Raw genomic sequence first — 18,823 nt, forward strand, 5'->3', positions numbered from 1 at the left:
ACACCCATGCATATACAGCTACAACTAAGTGTGTTATTCAGAAGGTACTGAGGTGGGGTTGGAGTGGAAGGAAAAGTAATAGAATTGATCCAAACACAGCATATGCATGTATAAATATTAAACAAAATATATTTTTTAAAAAATTGCATTTTCAGAGGTCAGCCTGAGTATCCTCCTAAGAAAAATCTCTATCAACATTTATAAAATTGAATTTATTCTGACATCATGTCAGGCATATGAGAACCGTGCCCACTGCCCTTCTGCCCGCCTTCCCTATCTGGGCAGTTCTTTGTCACTATTAATTCCATCCAGCTCAGCACACAGATCCGTATCCCATTAAGGATGGTTGTTATTTCTTTTATAACTCTCCAATACAATGCTATTTGTCTGCTATATAATAAACATTTAAATAGCCCTCATTAAGATATTAGGGGATCATGAAAACAGTTGGCTTTTTTTTATTACAAACAAATAATTGACATTAAATGAACAAGAAAATTGGTGTTTTCATTAAATTGCTGCAAGTAGCAATTCAAATCAATTACTCAGAAAGAAGACCCCATGGTGGGAATTTATGGGGTAAAATAACACAGAGGAACTAGGATGACGGCTTAGGAAGTAATGGCTTGATAAGTAAGCATCAAGCATGAGGATCTGAGTTCATATCCCAAAGATTCATCTGAAAATCTAGGCCACGGCACAAGCCTAGGAGGCAGAGACAGGCAGATGCTGGGGCCTGCTGGCTTGCCAGTCTAGCCATCCGGTGAGGCCCAGGTTCAGTAAGAGACCCTGCCTCCAACAGCAGTGCAGAGCAATAGAGGAAAATATAGTATATCAACCCATGTCTTCCACATTTACACACACAGTCTCACACGCCCACATAGTACTTATATGAATATACTCCCCACCCACACAAACAAACACATGGCATAGGAAACATGTTGAAAGAATGAAAACAAACAAACAAACAAAACAAAACTCACCCAAGTATGATGGCTTCCAGGAGCAAAGTGAGTGGAATTGTAAATTTCCTGAGCACAGTGAACATTGGCAAGCTGTCAGAAAAGATCCTAACATCAGACACAGTGTCACTTGCTACTTTTGTTCTAAACATAGTAAACTTTTTTTTTTTTTTTTTTTTTTTTTTTGAGACAGGGTTTTTCTGTGTAGAGTTGGCTGTCCTGGAACTTACTGGGTAGACCATGCTGGTCTCAGACTCATGGAGATCCACCTGCCTCTGCCTGCAGAGTACTGGTACTAAAGGACTGCACCACCACTTCCCGGCAATGGCAAACATTTTTTTTTCACAGCTTTAAAAATTATCCAACGTTTAACTAAATCTAACCAGAGTATCTTTTTTTTTTTCTACTGATTTATTTTATTTTATTAATTATACTTTATTCATTTTGTATCCCCCCCATAAGCCCCTCTCTCCTCCCCTCCCGATCCCACCCTCCCTCCCCTTTCTACATGCATGCCACTCCCCAAGTCCACTGATAGGGGAGGTTCTCCTCTCCTTTCTGATCTTAGTCTATCAGTTCACATCAAAAGTGGCTGCATTGTCCTCCACTGTGGCCTGGTAAGACTGCTCCCCACTCAGGGGGAGGTGATCAAAGAGCAGGCCAATCAGATTATGTCAGAGGCAGTCCCTCTTCCCATTACTATGTAACCCACTTGGACACTGAACTGCCATGGGCTACATCTGTGCAGGGGTTCTAGGTTATCTCCATAAATAGTCCTTGTTTGGAGTATGAGTCTCTGGGAAGTTCCCTGTGTTCAAATTTTCTTGTTCTGTTGCTCTCCTGGTGGAGTTCCTGTCCTCTCCAGCTCTTACTATTTCCCACTTCTTACATAAAATTCCATTCACTCTGCCCAACAGTTGGCCATCAGGCTCAGCATCTGCTTTGATGCTTTGATGCAGGGCAGAGGCTTTCAGAGGCCCTCTGTGGTAGGTTCCTAGGTTGTTTCCTGTTTTCTTCTTCTGGCTTTCAGAGGCCCTCTGTAGCAGGTTCCTAGGTTGTTTCCTGTTTTCTTCTTCTTCTGATGTCCATCCTCTTTGCCTTTCAGGGTGGGGATTGACCGTTTTAGTTAGGGTCCTCTCTTTTGCTTAGTTTCTTTAGATGCACAGGTTTTAGTGGGTTTGTCCTATGTTGTATGTCTATATGAGTGAGTATATACCATGTGTGTCTTTTTGCTTCTGGGACAACTCACTCAGGATGATCCTTTCCAGGTCCCACCATTTACCTGCAAATTTCATGATTTCCTTATTTTTCATTGCTGAGTAATACTCCATTGTATAGATGTAATGGTAAACATTTTTAATTAAGGTCATTTTCTAAATTAAATATAATGAGTTAACATTCATTGCACTATTTCCCATTAACAAATCAAATTAAGTCACAAAGTCAGGACTGAGCGATTTTGTGCCACTCTCACACGTTGACGAGGTGCCCATTTGGCTCATCTGTATGTTTGAATGCTTGGCTCAGAGGGAGTGGCACTATTAGACAGAAGGTGTGGCTTGTTGGAGGAAGTGTGTCACTGTGGGGGCAGGCTTTGAGATCTCATAGGCTCAAGCTATGCCCAGTGTAGCCCACAGTTGCTTCTGCTGCCTGTGGATGAAGATGCAGAACTCTCAGCTCTATAGACATGATGTTATAGACAGTGAAAAGATTCAAATGCTGATTTCTGAGGTCCCCTCCCTAGCCATATCTGGTTGCAATCCTTGTTCTGAGAATTTTCTGTCTAAACTTTGAACCCCAATTGTCCCCTGATATGTCAATAAAGCAGCTTAACAGCCAATCACTGAGCAAGTGAGAGAATAGGGCTAGACCTCCTGGCAGCCAGGGGCGGAGAAGAGAGAGGGAGGATGTGGGGATTCAGCCACAGGCATAGGTTCAGGAGACATGAGCTGCAGCTGGAGCACAGAAAGCCATAAAATGCAAGTACCTCAGGGATTTTGACAAGGAGGAAGCCAGACTAGCTTAGAGGGTTAATATAGACTTACACTGCTCAGTTATTGTGCCATAAAGCTTGTTGAACAAATTTAATGATTCGGTCTTCATTATTTATTTGGATGCTAGCCCAGTTAAGAAAGAAACTGAAACACACATTTGTAAAACAACCACTAACACAGCTCCTTCACCAGCACCTTGTCTGCCTGTACACTGCCATGTTTCCCTCCACAATGATAATGGACTAAACCTCCAAATGGTAAGCCAGTCCCCAATTAAGTATTTTCCTTTATAAGAGTTGCCATGGTCATGCTGTCTCTTCAGAGCAATAGAAACCCTAAGTAAGCTAAAGATTCAACACAAAATCTGTCAAATCTCACCTGGCTTTTTCATTCTCTGCAGAAACTGGCAAATAGATTCCAAAATTAGTGCAGAAATTCAAATGACCAAGGAAGGCGTAACCATGCTGAAGAATGACAAAGTGATGAGGCTGGCGAGGGCTCAGTAGTTAGGCGCACTTGCTGTTCTTGCAGCTCCCATCATGTACATGGAAGCTCACAACCAACTGTAACTCCAGTTCCAGGGGATCTGATGCCCTCTTCTGGCCTTAATGGACACTTGCACTCATATGCACATACCCATGCACACACACACACATTTACATATAATTTAAAAGAAAATAAATTATATTAAAATATTTTAAAGATGACAAAGTTTGTTAAAAATAACAAAATAGTACACACACACACACACACACAGCCATCTTGTCAGCTTTTTTACAAGTCTCATTTTCTTTTTCTAGTGACTTATTTTTATTTTATGTGCAATGGTGTTTTGCCTGCATGTATGTCTATGTGAACATTTTTGGTGCTGGGAACTGAACTCCGATCTTCTGGAAGAACAGCCAGTGCTCTCAATTGCTAAGCCATCTCTCCAGATCCTGATTTTCTTATCTTTACAGTCTAGACCACAGTTTCTGGTTAGCAGTTTGGTAGGATAGTGCATTCTTTCTATATTTTATTATTCACAGTAGCTTTTAATAAAATTAATCAAATGATGGTAAACACAGGTGAAATAAAGACTATACTTGTCAAGTACAGTCCATACCTCTATTTTTTTTATCAATTTTTCCTCACACCAAAGAAGACCTACAGCAAATCTGACAATTCCTGTTTCTATAAAGCCACGATGAAAGCCAAAGTAACTATAATCATATTAGTGTGAACAAACCCAACCAGATAATCACATCTCTATCTGACAGACATGGACCTCATATTCTTTTTTGTTTTCATTTTTCAAGATAGGGTTTCTCTGTGTAGCCTGTGCTGTCCTGGACTCACTTTGTAGATGAGACTGGCCTTGAACTCACAAAGATCTGCCTGCCTCTGCCTCCCTGAGTGCTGGGATTAGAGTTGTGTGCCACCGCGCCCAGCTGAACCTCACATTCTATGTTGAGACATGACTATCAAGAAATACAGTAAGCACAGGCATTGACAAAAAACCAGACCCTTTCCTGCCCTAGCTGTTCTTGGCTGTGGTGTTTGCCACAGCAACAGAAAGCAAAAGAGGAAGACACACAAGCAAAATCAAATAAAAAATCAGACTTGGGTGCTTGAACCACTGGAGACGATGGAGACCCCTCCCCACTGTCATCTTGAACTGTACCTTAATTTGCTTGTGCTCGATAAGCCACTTATATGGTTTCCAACGTAGAGGAGAGGCAGAGGAAACAGCTTCAACAAAAGGAAAAAGACGCAGTTAGAACTTCACTGTATTTCCCATGTGTACACATGCTGGGTGTGTGGGGAGCGTGAGGGTGCTCTGAGACAGCAAGAGACAGAGGAGGGGCCATCTCCCATCAGCACTACCAACCCCTAACTAATACAGTTCTCCTTGTGTTCCCAAGGGAAGGAGAGCCTTAAACCAGACCTGCTTGGCCAAGCCTTGCCAGATCACTATGAGAAACAATTAAAAGATTACTGTTTTGAGAAGCTACATTATACAGCAAAGAGTAAATGAAACACCCCCCCCAAAGTCCACAAAACCCTGTTTCATAACGAAATACTTAAACTCTTACTTTGAGACCAAAGATGTTGTTTCTATCAACATGTACTATGCAGCGAAGGTAAAAGACACCGAAAGGTAGGATGCTGGGTAGCAATTCTGGTTGGATAACCTGAACCTACATTTTAAAAAAACACCAAAACCACCAAAGCTAATAAAGTATCATTAGTGCTCCTTATTTTAAATGCACTCTGAAGTTCCCGGGGGCGGGGGAGGGAGGCAGGGAGGAAGTCGACAGAAGAAACTGCAACTGTGCTGAAGAGTCCAGAAAGCCAAAGAGGGAAACTTCAAGATTACAGAGAATTAGAACATTGCAGACAAGAGACGAATCATCTTGGGCTATTTAAGTCCCTTTAAAAGCTATCCACCCCCCAACCCTGTATCTGACCTAGCATCCTATGATTATTAACTATAAGCATACAGAAAAGCCATTCAAGGACCTCACCCTTAAAAAACACCAACTAACCCTGTTAATATAAACACTACCCTAAGGTATTTCATATCATCTGTCCAAGAATCACTCTAAGAACTGGGCACAGGGGGGCACACCTGTGATCCCAGCATTCAGAGAAGGCAGAGGCAGGCAGATCTCTGTGAGGCCAACCTGGTCTAAGGGAGTCCAGGACAGCCAAGGCTACTCAGAGAAACTTTGTCTGGGAAAACAAAGAATTATTCTAAGAATTTAATGTCTGCTGTATACCTGGTCCCCTCCAACTATTTGATAATTCCTAGGAGGAAGACACATCTTTCAATGCCGTTTCCATGTATATTTCTACGTATATCCATTATATCAACTTGTATTCTTTACTCATAGCTCTTATCAGTTTACACTAAAAATAAAATCCAAATGCATAAATAAGTCAACTAGGACCCAGTGCAAATCTGGCCCGCACCTTGTGTGTGTGTATATATATATAGGTTTATTGTAACATAACTGCACTGATTCATTTACATATCACACAGGGCTGTTTCCATGGTACAGTAAAAGGACGCCTGGCTCTGGGAACTCAGAGCATTTGAGTGTTACTGTTATTCACCTTTTTCTCTGCCTCCTACGTTGATGCAGGTGTGCTAAAGCAGAGCTTTTCACAGGTGCGAGAGATCCAAACGGAAGTCTCACACGTGCTCAGAAAGCACTTCCTCATTCACTCAGTGATGTCCCAAGCTTTCCAGCCCTGTTTTTATCTTTACTGCATGTACAGACATGTACTTATAAAATGCTACTAAGAACTTTCTTTTTTAGCAGTGAAAACGCTTAAGTAGAAGGATTTAGTTCAAAGCCAACCTACAATACATAATAAGAGCGAAAGAAGAAAAGAAAAAGAAAACTTTCTAGTGAGTGTAAGCAGAAGAGTAATCCACAGTGTGTGGAACAGGGCCCTGCTTTCAGGTCAGGTTTAATCCTATTGGTGTTTTTTGTTTGTTTGCTTGCTTATTTTTGCTTGGTTTTGTTTTGTTTTTAAAATTTTCAACACATACCTTTCCAGGAATTTTCTTGTCAAAATCAGGGAAGTGGATTATTTTATTTAGCTTGGACACATACAGTATCATTATGGTGGTGGCCATCTAAAAGGAGAAAGAAACGTAGCAAAATATCATCTGGAAAGACAGTATGAGGTATCCTGACATAATCAGAAGCAAATATTTATCCGAAAGATAGTTTTAAAAGTCCACTTTCCAGGCCAGAGGGAGGAATTTTTTGTGAAGCTGAAATTCTCACCCCTGAATGGATTCCATCAGATCAGCAAGCAAAATGTCTGATCAAGTAGATTCAGGCATCCACATTACTCAGGAGCTCTAGAAATGGCGATGCCCCTGAGAGTGACCAGGCTGGCCACAAACTGAGTGAGGTCTGTCAGCTTCTACCCTGAAAGACCAGGGCAGAAGGAAACAAGTTTTACAAAGGGAAACTCCCAGGCAAGTGGTGACATGCACCTTTAATCCCGGGAGGCCGGGTGGGTCTTTGTGAGTTTGACGCTAGCTTGGTCGACGTAGAGAGTTCCAGGACAACAAAAGCTACACAGAGAGACTCTGTCTCAAAAGCAGGTGATAAGGTACTAACTCCACATACATGCACCCACTTAAAGGTATGAAAATACACAGGGGCTTTCTGAAAGAGCAAGGCGAGAGGGAGTGTTGGAGGGGAATAAAGTGCATTATACACATTGAGAATATAATGACTCATTCTTTTGTACAATTAATAAAAGCTAATAAAAATGTCCTAAGTAAAGTCAAAGTGCTTTCTTTCTTTCTTTTTTTTTTTTTTCTTTCTTTTTTTTTTTTTTTTTTTTTTTTGAGAACAACATTAAGATCAAGATTTTTCTTCCCAGGGCCTCCTGGAGATGGTTCATCAGTTAAGAGCAGCTGCTGCTCTTCTGCAAGACCTAAGTTTAGTTCATTTCCAGTGGTCCAAAACTCCCTGCAACTCTAGCTCCAGGGATCCTATGACTTCTTCTGGCTTTTGCTCACACCCACATACCCACACATAAACACACACGAACATACAAAATTTAAAATAAAATAAATATTAGCCAGGCGTAGCAACGGACACTTTTAATCCCAGGACTCTAGAGGCAGAGGCAGGCTGATCTCTGAGAGCTCAAAGACAGCCAGGGCTACATAGTGAGATCCTGACCAGCCAGGGCTTACATTCTAAGACACTGTCTCAAAAAATCAAAAGTAAAAAAATAAAATAAATCTTAAAAAAATCTTTACAATTTAACCAACACAACAAATTTGTGTCATTTAAACCCTATAAATTGTGAGCTTGGGAGAGAGCTGGCTCAGCAGTTAAGAGCTCTTGTTGCTCTTGCAGAGAGCCCAGACTTGGTTCCCATTACCCATGCTGTGTGGCTAACAACCACCTGTAGCCAGTGGCCTCTTCTGGACTCCACGGCAAGTTCACTCACGTAAACACACACATACACACACTTTTAAAATAATGACAAGAGCCCTGGCAGTGTAGAACGTGGGAGTTAGAACCACCCATCTTACTGTTTCTGAGGTAAAGTCGTCTCCTGTGCACACTTTACTCAATTTTCTTCATATGAGGTTGTAAAAGTTTAAGGAGTGCTTCAAAATGGCTTTCTTAAACTTTGCCTCTTTATGTCTGTGGCCACAGCATGTGTGTGTAGGTCGAGACAACTGGTACCAATCACAGTCTTAAAGAAAAGCACTTGGGGGGGCTGGAGAGATGGCTCAGACATTAAGAACATTGACTGCTCTTCCAGAGGTCCTGAGTTCAATTCCCATCAACCACACAGTGGCTCACAACCCTCTATAATGAAATCTGGTGCCCTCTTCTGACCTGCAGGTGTACATGCAGACAGAGCAATCATAATAAATAAATAAATCTTAAAAAGAAAAGCATTTAAAGTAGTTTATATATCGGTGGCTTTTTGATGCTATATTGATGCTTTTTCAACTCACCTGTCCAATTCCAAGAACAATTGGTGAGGGGAAACTGCAAGAAATATAGAATAACAAATCAGTTTAGCAACATACAACATTTTAAAGAGATATGTAAAACAAGAGCTGTTACAGAGATTAGAGAGTGGAAACTTCAATTTCTTTTTCATTTTCAAAAAAACTGATGGTTGCTAAACTTGGCAGTTTTCCTTTGTTCTGTGAAGGACCGGCATAATTGTGTATATTTAAAAAGCAGAATACAACAAATAAAGTTACTAGAAATAAAAATTTTAAAATACCATATACCAGAAATTTCTTGCAGTACTTTAAATAAGAATGGTCCCCATAGGCTCATATATTTGAATGCTTAGTCACCAGCGAGTGGCACTATTTTAAAGAATTAGGAGCATTAATTAGGAGCCTTTTTGGAGGAAGTGTGTCAGTGGAGGTGGGCTTTGGTGTAGGCAGGCCTGTTCATTAACCTGTGTGATAGTTTAGGTTTCTTTAAAAGCTCCTAGAGCATGAGACAATCATAGTTAAAGGCTGTGGACTAACTGAAGCAGCCTCATATCCCATACCTGGGATTAAAACAAAAATGTATTCACATAACATAACTGGGGTTTTAAAGAAACCAGGATTCTCACTACAGGGGGCATCTTATTTAACTGTTTAAGGGTTACCTGTGTGTATCCTGTATCTACTTTAAAAAGTTATGTTATATAAATATGTTCTTGTTTTAATCCCAAGTGTGGGATTTTAGCTTGGGTTTTACTTTGTCCACAGCTGCTAACTGCCTCCTGCTGGCCATCATCTTTGCCAGCTGCTAACGGCCTGCCAGCATGGAGAGGGGTATGCCCTAGGACTCTGACGGCTATAAATATGAGAGCCCAGAAAGAGAATGTGTGTCAGTTTGGAGAGAGCAGAGATGGACCAGTGGAGGCTTGGAGGAGACACATGGAGAGAAACATTTCAATGCAGCGGCTTGGAGGAGACTGCTGGCTGCGTTTGTTATTGACAGACTGGTATATCTCCAAAAGACCTATCAATCCCAAACAGAAGTAAAGGGGTCTGTGGCCACTCTCCCCACTAACCTCTCTCTTCTTCTCCTAGGGTTAAAGCATTGGTGAAAGGAAGGCAGAGGCTTAAATATCCCAAATAAAATAGAGTTTAAAGACTAGCCCAACAATCCTAGATAACTGCAAGGTTAGGCAGAAGGATCCCAAGTTCAAGGCCAGCCTGAGGAGGTTAACGAGCCTTGTCCAAATAGACAAGGCTCATTGGTTAACAGTCCTTCCTGCTCTTCTAGGGGACCCCATGACTCCATTTCCAGAAGCATGGCACCCATGTACACGACACACACACATTATTTAAAATAAGAAACATAAATCTTTAGAAAAAGTAGGCAGGTAGATACAGGATACACACAGGTAACCCTCAAACAGTTAAATAAGATGCCCCCTGTAGTGAGAATCCTGGTTTGTTTAAAACCCCAGTTATGTTATATGAATACATTTTTGTTTTAATCCCAGGTATGGGATATGAGGCTGCTTCAGTTAGTCCACAGCCTTTAACTATGATTGTCTCATGCTCTAGGAGCGGCGTGATCTTTGCCAGCTGCAGACAGGTTCATTACGGAGACTCTGAAGAGGGATAAATGGCAGAGCCCTGAGAGGGCCTGTGTTGACAGCTGCTGCCTACTGCTGCCTGCTGCTGCCTTTGCTATTGATGGCTTGCTGGGTATTCTGACCACAGAGACTGGACTTGCCCCTAGGAACTGGATGTCCCCTAAATCAGCAGGAAGTAGTGCAAAGAGGTCTCCATCTCCTTTCCCCTCTAACCTTCTTTCTTGGCTGCCTAGTGTTGGGCGGGGGGAGGAGAGTTGGAAGGGATTGGTGTGGAGAAGGATGTTAGATGTAAAAACCCAATAAAGTAGCCCTCAAAAATTTATACCTACAGACCCCCCCCATTTCTGGATTAAAGAATGCTTATAATAAACATTTTTGTGCAATGTAATTCAACCTGTATTTGTCTCCATTTATACACTAATATCTGTGTATAAATCCCACCATCCAGATCTGAAACTATTCTAACGATTATGGTAATTTTAAATGTGGTTTCGGTCTAAGGATTCTCTTCTGTTTGCATTTTTTTAACTATCATGACAGAATGCTAAAAAGCCAAAATGATAAAACAAACATTTAAGAACAATGCTCCCAGTTGCCAGCCTATGGATCATTCTTTGTTCATTTCTGGGTTTGTTTGTTTGTTTTCTTTTTCTTTTTTGGATTGTTTGTTTGTTTGTTTCAGGGGAGTACTTGTTTGTGGTTAAAACAGCGTCCCTGTATTGTCCAAGCTACGCTTGAACTCTCAGGCTTGAGAAAGTATTGAGAATAAAAGGTAGGTGCCACTAAATCCGGTTCACTAATTTGTGAATTGAATTCTGAGGAAGCAAAGCAAAGGAAGTGCACAGACTCACTCCTGTGACAGAGCTGGTGAGGGACTCAGCGGGAGCGGCCTGCTGTGTAAACATGAAGACCCATGTAAAAAGTCAAGCCCTGCAGCAGCCTCAGCACCGAGGCAGAGAAGGATTCCTGAAGCTTGCTGACCAGCCAGCCAGCCAGCTTCAATGAAATCCTGTCTAAAGAGGTGAAGAATGATTGAAAAGGCCACTCAGCTTCGACCTCAACAGTGCTCACGCGGCTCCTGCACTCACTCCTGCGGCTCTCTTACACACACCCAAGGTCTCTGGTGAATCACAAAGCAAAAGTGTACAGCAAGTTCTGAGCAAATATTTGTTGAACTGAATAAAAGTTTGATTTTTGTTGTTTTTGTTTGATACATGGTTTCTCTGTGTAGCCTTTGCTGTCCTGGAAGCCACAGCTGCTTGCTACAAACCATTTATGTCTTCAAATATTAATATCACCTGGGAAACTCTTACACATTACCAAGTGCAGCTGCTAGCACAAGTTACTGGCTTGGCCCCTCTGCACTATACCTTCTATGTGCTGACCCTGAGAAAATACTTCTCAGGTTTTTCCCTCAGTAAGGCTGGTTTCCTCTTAATCATAGCTGATTCTTCAACTCCAGTTGACCAGCACTGACGGTCCCAGCAAAGCAAAGGTTTTGCTTTAGTGGTTGTGTTCTCTTGTTAATCACAGCTAATTCTTCAGTTCTAGCTGACCAGAAAAAAACAGATTCTTAAATTAAAATATCACATAAATGGTCTGTTGTAGAATATTTGAACCCATTGTGATCCCCAAAATTGTGAACTGTAAAACCCTGTTTATTGTTTGGTGTAGTTGAGCCCTAACACACACCTTTAATCCAGGAACTTTCTGTTTATTGTAAAGAGGTGATTTATGGTGTGACTCAGCCCTAACCCACACCTTTAACCCAAGAGCTCTCTGTACACAGGATCTAATAAGTTAACCCTAAGTCAAGAGGCAGCCTAGAAACCAGCTGACAAGGATTAAAGAGTAAGAGGGACTTTGAGTTGAGGGGTATTTAAGACAGCATGGAGAAGTAGAATGAGCTTTTAGCTCAAACTGAAAAAACAAAACAAACAAACGAACAAAACCTCTTGTTTTAGCTTATGCTTCAGTTCCTCAGCTCCTTGGCTTTTTGGGCTTTGAACTAGCAAGCTTTGGACTTTTCTTCCTGGGACGTCAGTTTGTACTAGAGACCCTTTTGGCTTTTTTTTTCCACCTGGACCTGAGCTGAGAAGGGTGTTTTCTCTGCTTCACTGAGCTAGCAGGTTTTTACTCCAGCATCTGGCTCTTGAGTCTTTATATTGGTAAAATAGAAGGGCTGGTATTTTCCTTCATTTAAACAATAATGGTCCTGATAGAACCTTTGCTTCTTTCTGAAATATTACAAAGAAGATTGCCAACCTTTTTATCTTCCAAGCTTCCACAGAAGAGTTCCCTGCATTCTGAGAGCACCCGGCACAAAGTTCAAATACCATAATCCTCTCCAAAACAAATGGTCAGACATGGTTAGGTCTGTCACAGTAATACCCTATGACCTGAAACTGGTTTCTCTTTTAGTCAGGGTTTCTGTTGCCATGATCAAAAACAATTTGGGGAAGAAAGAGTTTATTTCATTCTCCATTTCCAGGTAGCAGTCTCTCACTGAGGAGAGTCAGGGCAGGAACTGAAGCAGAAATCATGGAGGGACAATATTTGCTGGCTTGCTCAGCATGGCTTTTGTTTGTTGTTTGTTTTTTTTTGTAGATTTATTTATTTAACATGAGTGCTCTATCTGCAAGTCACCTGCATGCCAAAAGAGGGCATCAGATCTTTGTATAGATGGTTGGGACCCACCACATGGGTGCTGGGAATTGAACTCAGGACCTCTGGAAGGGCAGACAGTGCACTCAACCACTGAGCCATCTCTCCAGCCCCTCAGCCTGATTTTTTATACACCCCAGGACCACCTGACCAGGAGTGGCACCACCCACAAATGTGCTGCACCCTCCCCTATCAGTCACTAACTAAGGAAATGCCACACAGGCTTGCCTACAGAGCAGTCATATGGAGGCATCTCTCAATTGTGGTTTTTCTCTTCTCAGGTGACTCTTCTAACTTGTGTCAAGATGACAATAAACTAGCCAGGACAAGTACGAACTTAACAAGAAGCAAAGAACACACAGAAGAAGGTTTGTACCCCAACCAGAAATAATCTGTTCAAAGTGAAACAGAAGAATGAGCTCCATTCATGCCCACAATCTTGTCAGAGAACCCTCAGGAATTTCTTCCTTCTGGCCCCTAGCACTTACTCTGCTCAAACAGCTCTGGCTGGGGTCAAGTTGCCATAGCTCATTGTAACTGAATCACCCCAACCTCCTCGAGAATATATGCCTTGAGAATCTTGAAACAAGGGAAACAAATGTTATTTCAACAGAGCCAAGATGAATGGCATTACACTACAGAAGGGGGAGGGCAGAGAACTCGTATTTACAAGGAATTTTAGCACTTAAAACTTCAGTCATAGAAATCTTACCCCCGACTCAGTGCAAGATATGAAACTCCAGACTTCTTAGTGCTAGGTGACCACTTTACCACTGGGCTACACACAGTCCTAGTCTAGAACTCAAAGCTTTAAAGATGAAAGTGACGGTGTACGAACACATATTGTCTTCAGAGCAGTGGCCAGTGTTCACTGGCTCCTGCTGAAAACAAGAAAAATGTGTTTCTTAGAGGTATTACTGTTGGAGCCTGTCAGTAGCCCACAAGCTCCAATGCCTCTAGCAGATATGAGGATGCCCGTGACGTGCTTTTAATTGTCGATTTTGATGTTTTCCCCCTTTTGGAGACAGGGTTTCTCTGTGTAGCCTTGGCTGTCCTGGGCTTGCTTTGTAGACCAGACTGGCCTTGACCTCACAGCGATCCGTCTGCTTCTGCCTCCCTGAGTGCTGGGTTTTCTTTTTTAAGTGTTTTCCCTGCACATTGTGCACCATATTCGTGCCTGGTACCTAAGAAGGCAGAAGGCGGCATCGGATACCCAGAAACCGGAGCTACAGATGGTTGTGGGTCAACCTGTTGGTGCTGGGAACCACACTGAGTCCTCTGCGAGAGCCATTTCTCCAGCTCCTCCACATTTGCTTTCACTTTGAGGTGGCCTTGAACCTACGTGTCCGCTGACTGTGAACTTGTTAGTCTGCTGCCTCCACCTCCCCAGCGACAGGCTTACAGGTGCTCACTATAGCGTGGTGCCAGAGGTTGAGGCCAGCTTTTTGCACACTAGGCAAGCACTGCCAACAGCTTCATCCCCAACCCTGACGATTTCTTCTTCCTTATTACCATGCACCATATGTATTAACTGGCGTGTGTATATTTTAAATTTTATTCATTTTTATCTAATGTGCACTGGTGTTTGTCTTGTGTGAGGGAGTCGGAGCCACTGGGACCCGTTACAGACAGTTGTGAATGGCCATGTGGGTGCTGGGGATTGAACCTGGCTCCTTTGGAAGAGCACACAACGCTCTTACCCACCGAGGCAGCACTCCAGCCTCTCATTTTAATTCCTTTACCATGTAGTTTGCGGGGTTTTTAAAAAGATTTACTTTTATTCATGTGTTTGTGAGTGTAGCTCACGTGCGGCTGCTGAAGAGGAACTGGAGCCTCTGGAATTGAACTTACAGGTAGTTGTGAGCCACCCCCTGTGAGTGCCAGGCTGGCAGGATGGTCGGGGGCAAAGGAGCCTGCTGCCAGGACGAAGGAATCGAGTTCCATCCATGAGGCCCATATGCTAGAAGGATAAAACTGACTCCAGAAAGGTGTCCTCTGAGCTATGCCCACACACACAGATACACTTTCTTCTTCCTTTTTTTTTTTTCCTGGATTTTTCTTCAGACAGGGTTTCTCTGTGTAGCCTTGTCTGTCCTGGACTGGCTTTGCAGACAAGGCTAGCCTGGAACTTGGAGATCTACCTGCCGCTGCCTCCAGTGCGGGACTGCAGGTGTGTGCCCAGCTGACACACACTTACAATGGTACTAGATTACTATTGGTACACTAGGATGTGAGATAAAGAGGTTTTACCTGTTCTGTTCAGTTACCTATGAACCTGCGACCATGGCTTGCACATCCTGGATACACAGTATCACTGCAGTCACTGTGAGTAACTGTAGCACTGGCCCCACCCTCCCTGCATTGTTCTGCTGGGCTCTCCTACCACGGTTGTACTCCCTTCCAGTCACCTACGGGTGTGGACTTCTTGCAACTCCAGGAGGCCAAGCCCTTGCTGTTCTCTTGAGGCACCAACCCTCTTCTCTCACAGCTCCCATCTGATAGGTTTTTCTGTTCTCGAACCTGATTGTTGAAACGGAACCCCCACTGAAGATGGTTCACATGGTCCATCCTACTTTCCCAGTGCTCACCATGAGCTCAGGGGATAGCAGGTGCTCAGTAACATCTGCTGGACTTAGAACCTGTGGACATGATGTAGGTGGGACTTTTCCCAAACATAAGACAAAAAAGCCATCTTACAGCCTTTACAGAGGGCTCTCATTCGACCCTGGGAGGTCAATCACGCTCTTACTCAAGAATACGAAGTATGGACTAGTGCCAGAGGCAGAGCACTCATCCCTGGGGCTGGGGGTTCTCAGGATTGCTACCACACAGTGGAATTAAATAGGATAGCCTTTACAAATAAGTTCAAAGAAGCACAGAGTTTCTGGCACACTCCACTCTAATCCAAAAAAACCTCATCTTGTAAATCTCCAGAAATACGGTTATTTAAGAATGGTCAAACTACATAAACAGATCACAAGTCCAGATGTAATCCATGGAACATGCATTTTGTTTCGTTCTGCTTGGAGCTGGAAACGTGGCTGCTCCCTAAGAGCGAAAGGCCCTGGGTTGCTTCCCCAGCACTGTATTAAACAGGTGTGGTGTTACACCCTGGAGGCGAGCACAGGGAAAACTACTAGGGAGTCAAGTTAGGCTGGGATGCATGCAACCCTGCTGCAAAAACACCACAAAGATTAAAAAGTAATCATCTGCTCCAAATACACTTTCTATGATGGTGCACACTTGTAACGCCAGCAACTGGAAAGGCTGGGTCATGAAGACTTGCGTTCGAGGCCAGCGTGAGCTAGCTGAATGCCAGTCTCAAAATTAAGAAACCCTTAAAGTCACTCTTTCTCCGTTGTTGTACTTATTTAAAGCTTGCAACGGTGACTTTCCAAGTTCAGCCGGTGTGTGCTGTGCTCCTGATTTCAAGCGGACTTTGTTGGCTGGTGACGCGGTGAAGGCAGGCCCCGGCCACCCCGCGTCCCGCATAACCGGCCTCACCCGTAGGTGGTCAGCAGCGCCTTGTTGACCAGCACGATGAGGAAGGAGCACGTCCCGTAGAAGAGCGCCGACAGCAGTCTGGCCAGGCGAGAGGGCAGCCGCGCCGCGTCAGGCTCCTCCATCTCTGCCCTAAGCCAGCCCGCGGTCCCCGCCCCCAGCAGCCCGGGAAGAGGGTGCGGCAGGAACAGGAAGAGCCGGGCTGCGAACCCCGAGCACGACCCGACCCGCGCCCTTGAGCGCGCTCTCCTCCGAGGCGCCCACCGCCAGGGACTGGCCAAAAGCCAGGCTAAGCGGCGGTCCCGCAGACCGCTCTCAGGCCACACCCCGCGCGAGGCTGAGGTTCGTTTCCGCTGATTTGTTTGTTTAAAAAAGTACAATTTACATCCTACACGAAGCGCCGGAGTCGCGAGTTTGAGATGGGTTCTTGACAAATAAATACAACGACGCAAACGCACAGATCCGAGCTCATCTACCGCTGTCTTACTGTCCCCGATTTACAGCTATTACTAGAAATGCTTCCAGGCACACTGCAAGACCAGCGCTTGTGAGCAGCGCTGCGGTTTCTTGTTCATAAAAGCCTGGCCCTGGAGAGGCAGGGCAAGCAGAGCCAAGGATTCGGCTTCTTTCCTCTGGGACACTTCTGGTAAGTTCAGGCCTCACTCGCTTCACCCAGGGACAGCAGTCGAAGGTACCTGGTTCTTGTGAAGAAAGGCTCAGAACTGCAGAACTGCTGTAGCATTACAGGGTTTCTCTGTGTAGCCTTGGCTGTCCTGAACTCGCTTTGTAGACCAGATCCCCGTCTCTGCCTCCCTGAATGCTGGGATTACAGGCATGAACCACCACACCAAGCTATGTCCCATATTTTTAATTATAAATAATAATTTAAAAATTTTGAAAATTTAGCCTTTTAGAAATGCTTAAGATTTCCTGTTAAATAAAGCCAAAACCCAGCTATAATAAAGGCTAGAACTGTCTGCTAACAGAATGGAAGCTGAGCAGAAATTCTGGGAGGTGGCCTAGCACTGAAAATTTTGGCCAGAGGAGCCCAAATAACCTCAAAGAAAGAAAACAAAGGCACACAAATAAGATTTTACATCTGAATTACAGACGGGAGAGACGGGGTAAGGGTTAGGAGCTCCAGTCGTTCCTGTTGGCAGCCCAGGCTGTTCCAGCAGTACACCAGGCCGCTGGAACCCCCAGCTCCATGCAGGTCTGACGCCTTCGGTCCGAGCAGGCAGGGCACTCAGTGTTTACAGATACACAGAAACATGCCCAGAATTAAAGACAAAATAAATCTTCTTTAAATAAAGTAAATCTTAAAAGAAAAATCTAAATCTAGTCACTTGGGCTGATTTCCTCCAAGACCTATTGTTTCTGGTCACTCTACACATAAACTTTGCACAATTTTAAAATTATGCTCTCAGCCTAGTGTGTGCGGAGCCCCAGGTGCTGGTCCCAGCAGAAGCCTGCACTTGGGCACTCCTTCCCGTCTTCGAATTTGCTGTCATGTTCGAGTGGATAGGACTTTTCACCAGTGTTAACTACCATTCCACAGCCTGACTTTTCACCAATATTAACTACTGTCCCATAGGCTAACGAGCGTGGCGAGACCTATCTGGTTAACCAGTGTGAGGGCCGAAGAGCTCCTTGTTCCCCAGCAAAAGGGCAGCTTCACTGACTTGGTTCAAACTTGAGTATAAGCTCAGCTCAACCTGGATTATAGGAAGATTCCTGGCAGTTGGATAAAAGCAAGCAGAAACAAATAATCCTCGCCTTAGGACAATCAGCAGCTTGGTTTGGAAAGGAGAGGGCACGTCCCTTGGTCCGTTTGTGCCCCTTCAGTGTTTGGCACCAGATGTATTGGAGGGACACAGTAGAGAAGCCACCAACACAACTGCTCCATTATATGGTTAAGGTTTGTATTGTAGGTTTATTAAAAAGAAAAAGAAAAAAAGTATCCAGAGCAGGAAGAGAAAAAGAGACTGAACATGGCCAGGGCTAGGGAAGTTGGAGTGGGGGTGCAGAGGGGATAGTGGAGATAGAAGAGATAGAGAACAGAACACAGAAAGCCAAATGGCAAGAGACTAGTAATAGGTTCTAGGTTCTAAAGGGGGCGTGTAGCTGGAGGGGGGCAGGAGGCTAGGGTAGGGGTTTGAAATGGATAACAAGTACCTGTGAATAGGGACTAAGGGGGCCTGCATGTCGGCAGATGGGAACCAGTTTCACAAGTTCCTGAGTGCTGCCTTTCACTCCCCTGCCAGAATCCTCCTATAGTCCAAGGTGAAATTGGGCCTACACTCAATTTTGCAGTCAGCGAGGGGGATTAGGGTACCCTTTGCACCTGACAATCAGGGCAGGGTAACCTTGATCATTTCAAGTACTCAAGACCAACCGAAAATATCTTGGGTGAAAAGAAAACCTGGCGGGCTTTTGAAAGAATGATACCTAACTCAATATACCCTTGAGTCAAAGGAAGTCTCTGCTCTTTACTACCCTAACTTAAGGCCCAAGGCAAGACTGGCAATAGTTAATATTCAACTACACCAGAACCTCCGAGTTAGCAAGGCAGATAAGGCACTTGCTACCAAGCCTGATGAGCCAAGT

General features: G+C 43.8%; 1 protein-coding gene across 3 annotated transcripts in view; it reads right to left on the reverse strand.

Annotated features, from left to right (window-relative positions):
• Slc35d2 (solute carrier family 35 member D2) overlaps nucleotides 1-16,532 on the reverse strand; it is a 31,202-nt gene extending 14,670 nt beyond the window's left edge. Inside the window, exons 1-5 of one of the 3 annotated variants that reach the window (XM_021649083.2) lie at nucleotides 16,220-16,521; nucleotides 8,448-8,481; nucleotides 6,498-6,584; nucleotides 4,620-4,687; nucleotides 984-1,055 (exon numbers count right to left, since the gene is read on the reverse strand). In XM_021649083.2, coding sequence (XP_021504758.1) covers nucleotides 984-1,055; nucleotides 4,620-4,687; nucleotides 6,498-6,584; nucleotides 8,448-8,481; nucleotides 16,220-16,341 — 383 coding nt within the window. In that variant the 5' untranslated portion in view covers nucleotides 16,342-16,521. Of the gene's footprint in view, nucleotides 1-983; nucleotides 1,056-4,619; nucleotides 4,688-6,497; nucleotides 6,585-8,447; nucleotides 8,482-13,203; nucleotides 13,287-16,219 lie in introns of those variants that run through there. The other 2 variants (XM_060380338.1, XM_060380339.1) reach the window with 2 other exon arrangements.
• Nucleotides 16,533-18,823: the final 2,291 nt, after the last annotated feature.

The sequence above is a fragment of the Meriones unguiculatus genome, chromosome 3, assembly GCF_030254825.1.
Source record: "Meriones unguiculatus strain TT.TT164.6M chromosome 3, Bangor_MerUng_6.1, whole genome shotgun sequence".
NCBI lineage: Eukaryota > Metazoa > Chordata > Mammalia > Rodentia > Muridae > Meriones > Meriones unguiculatus.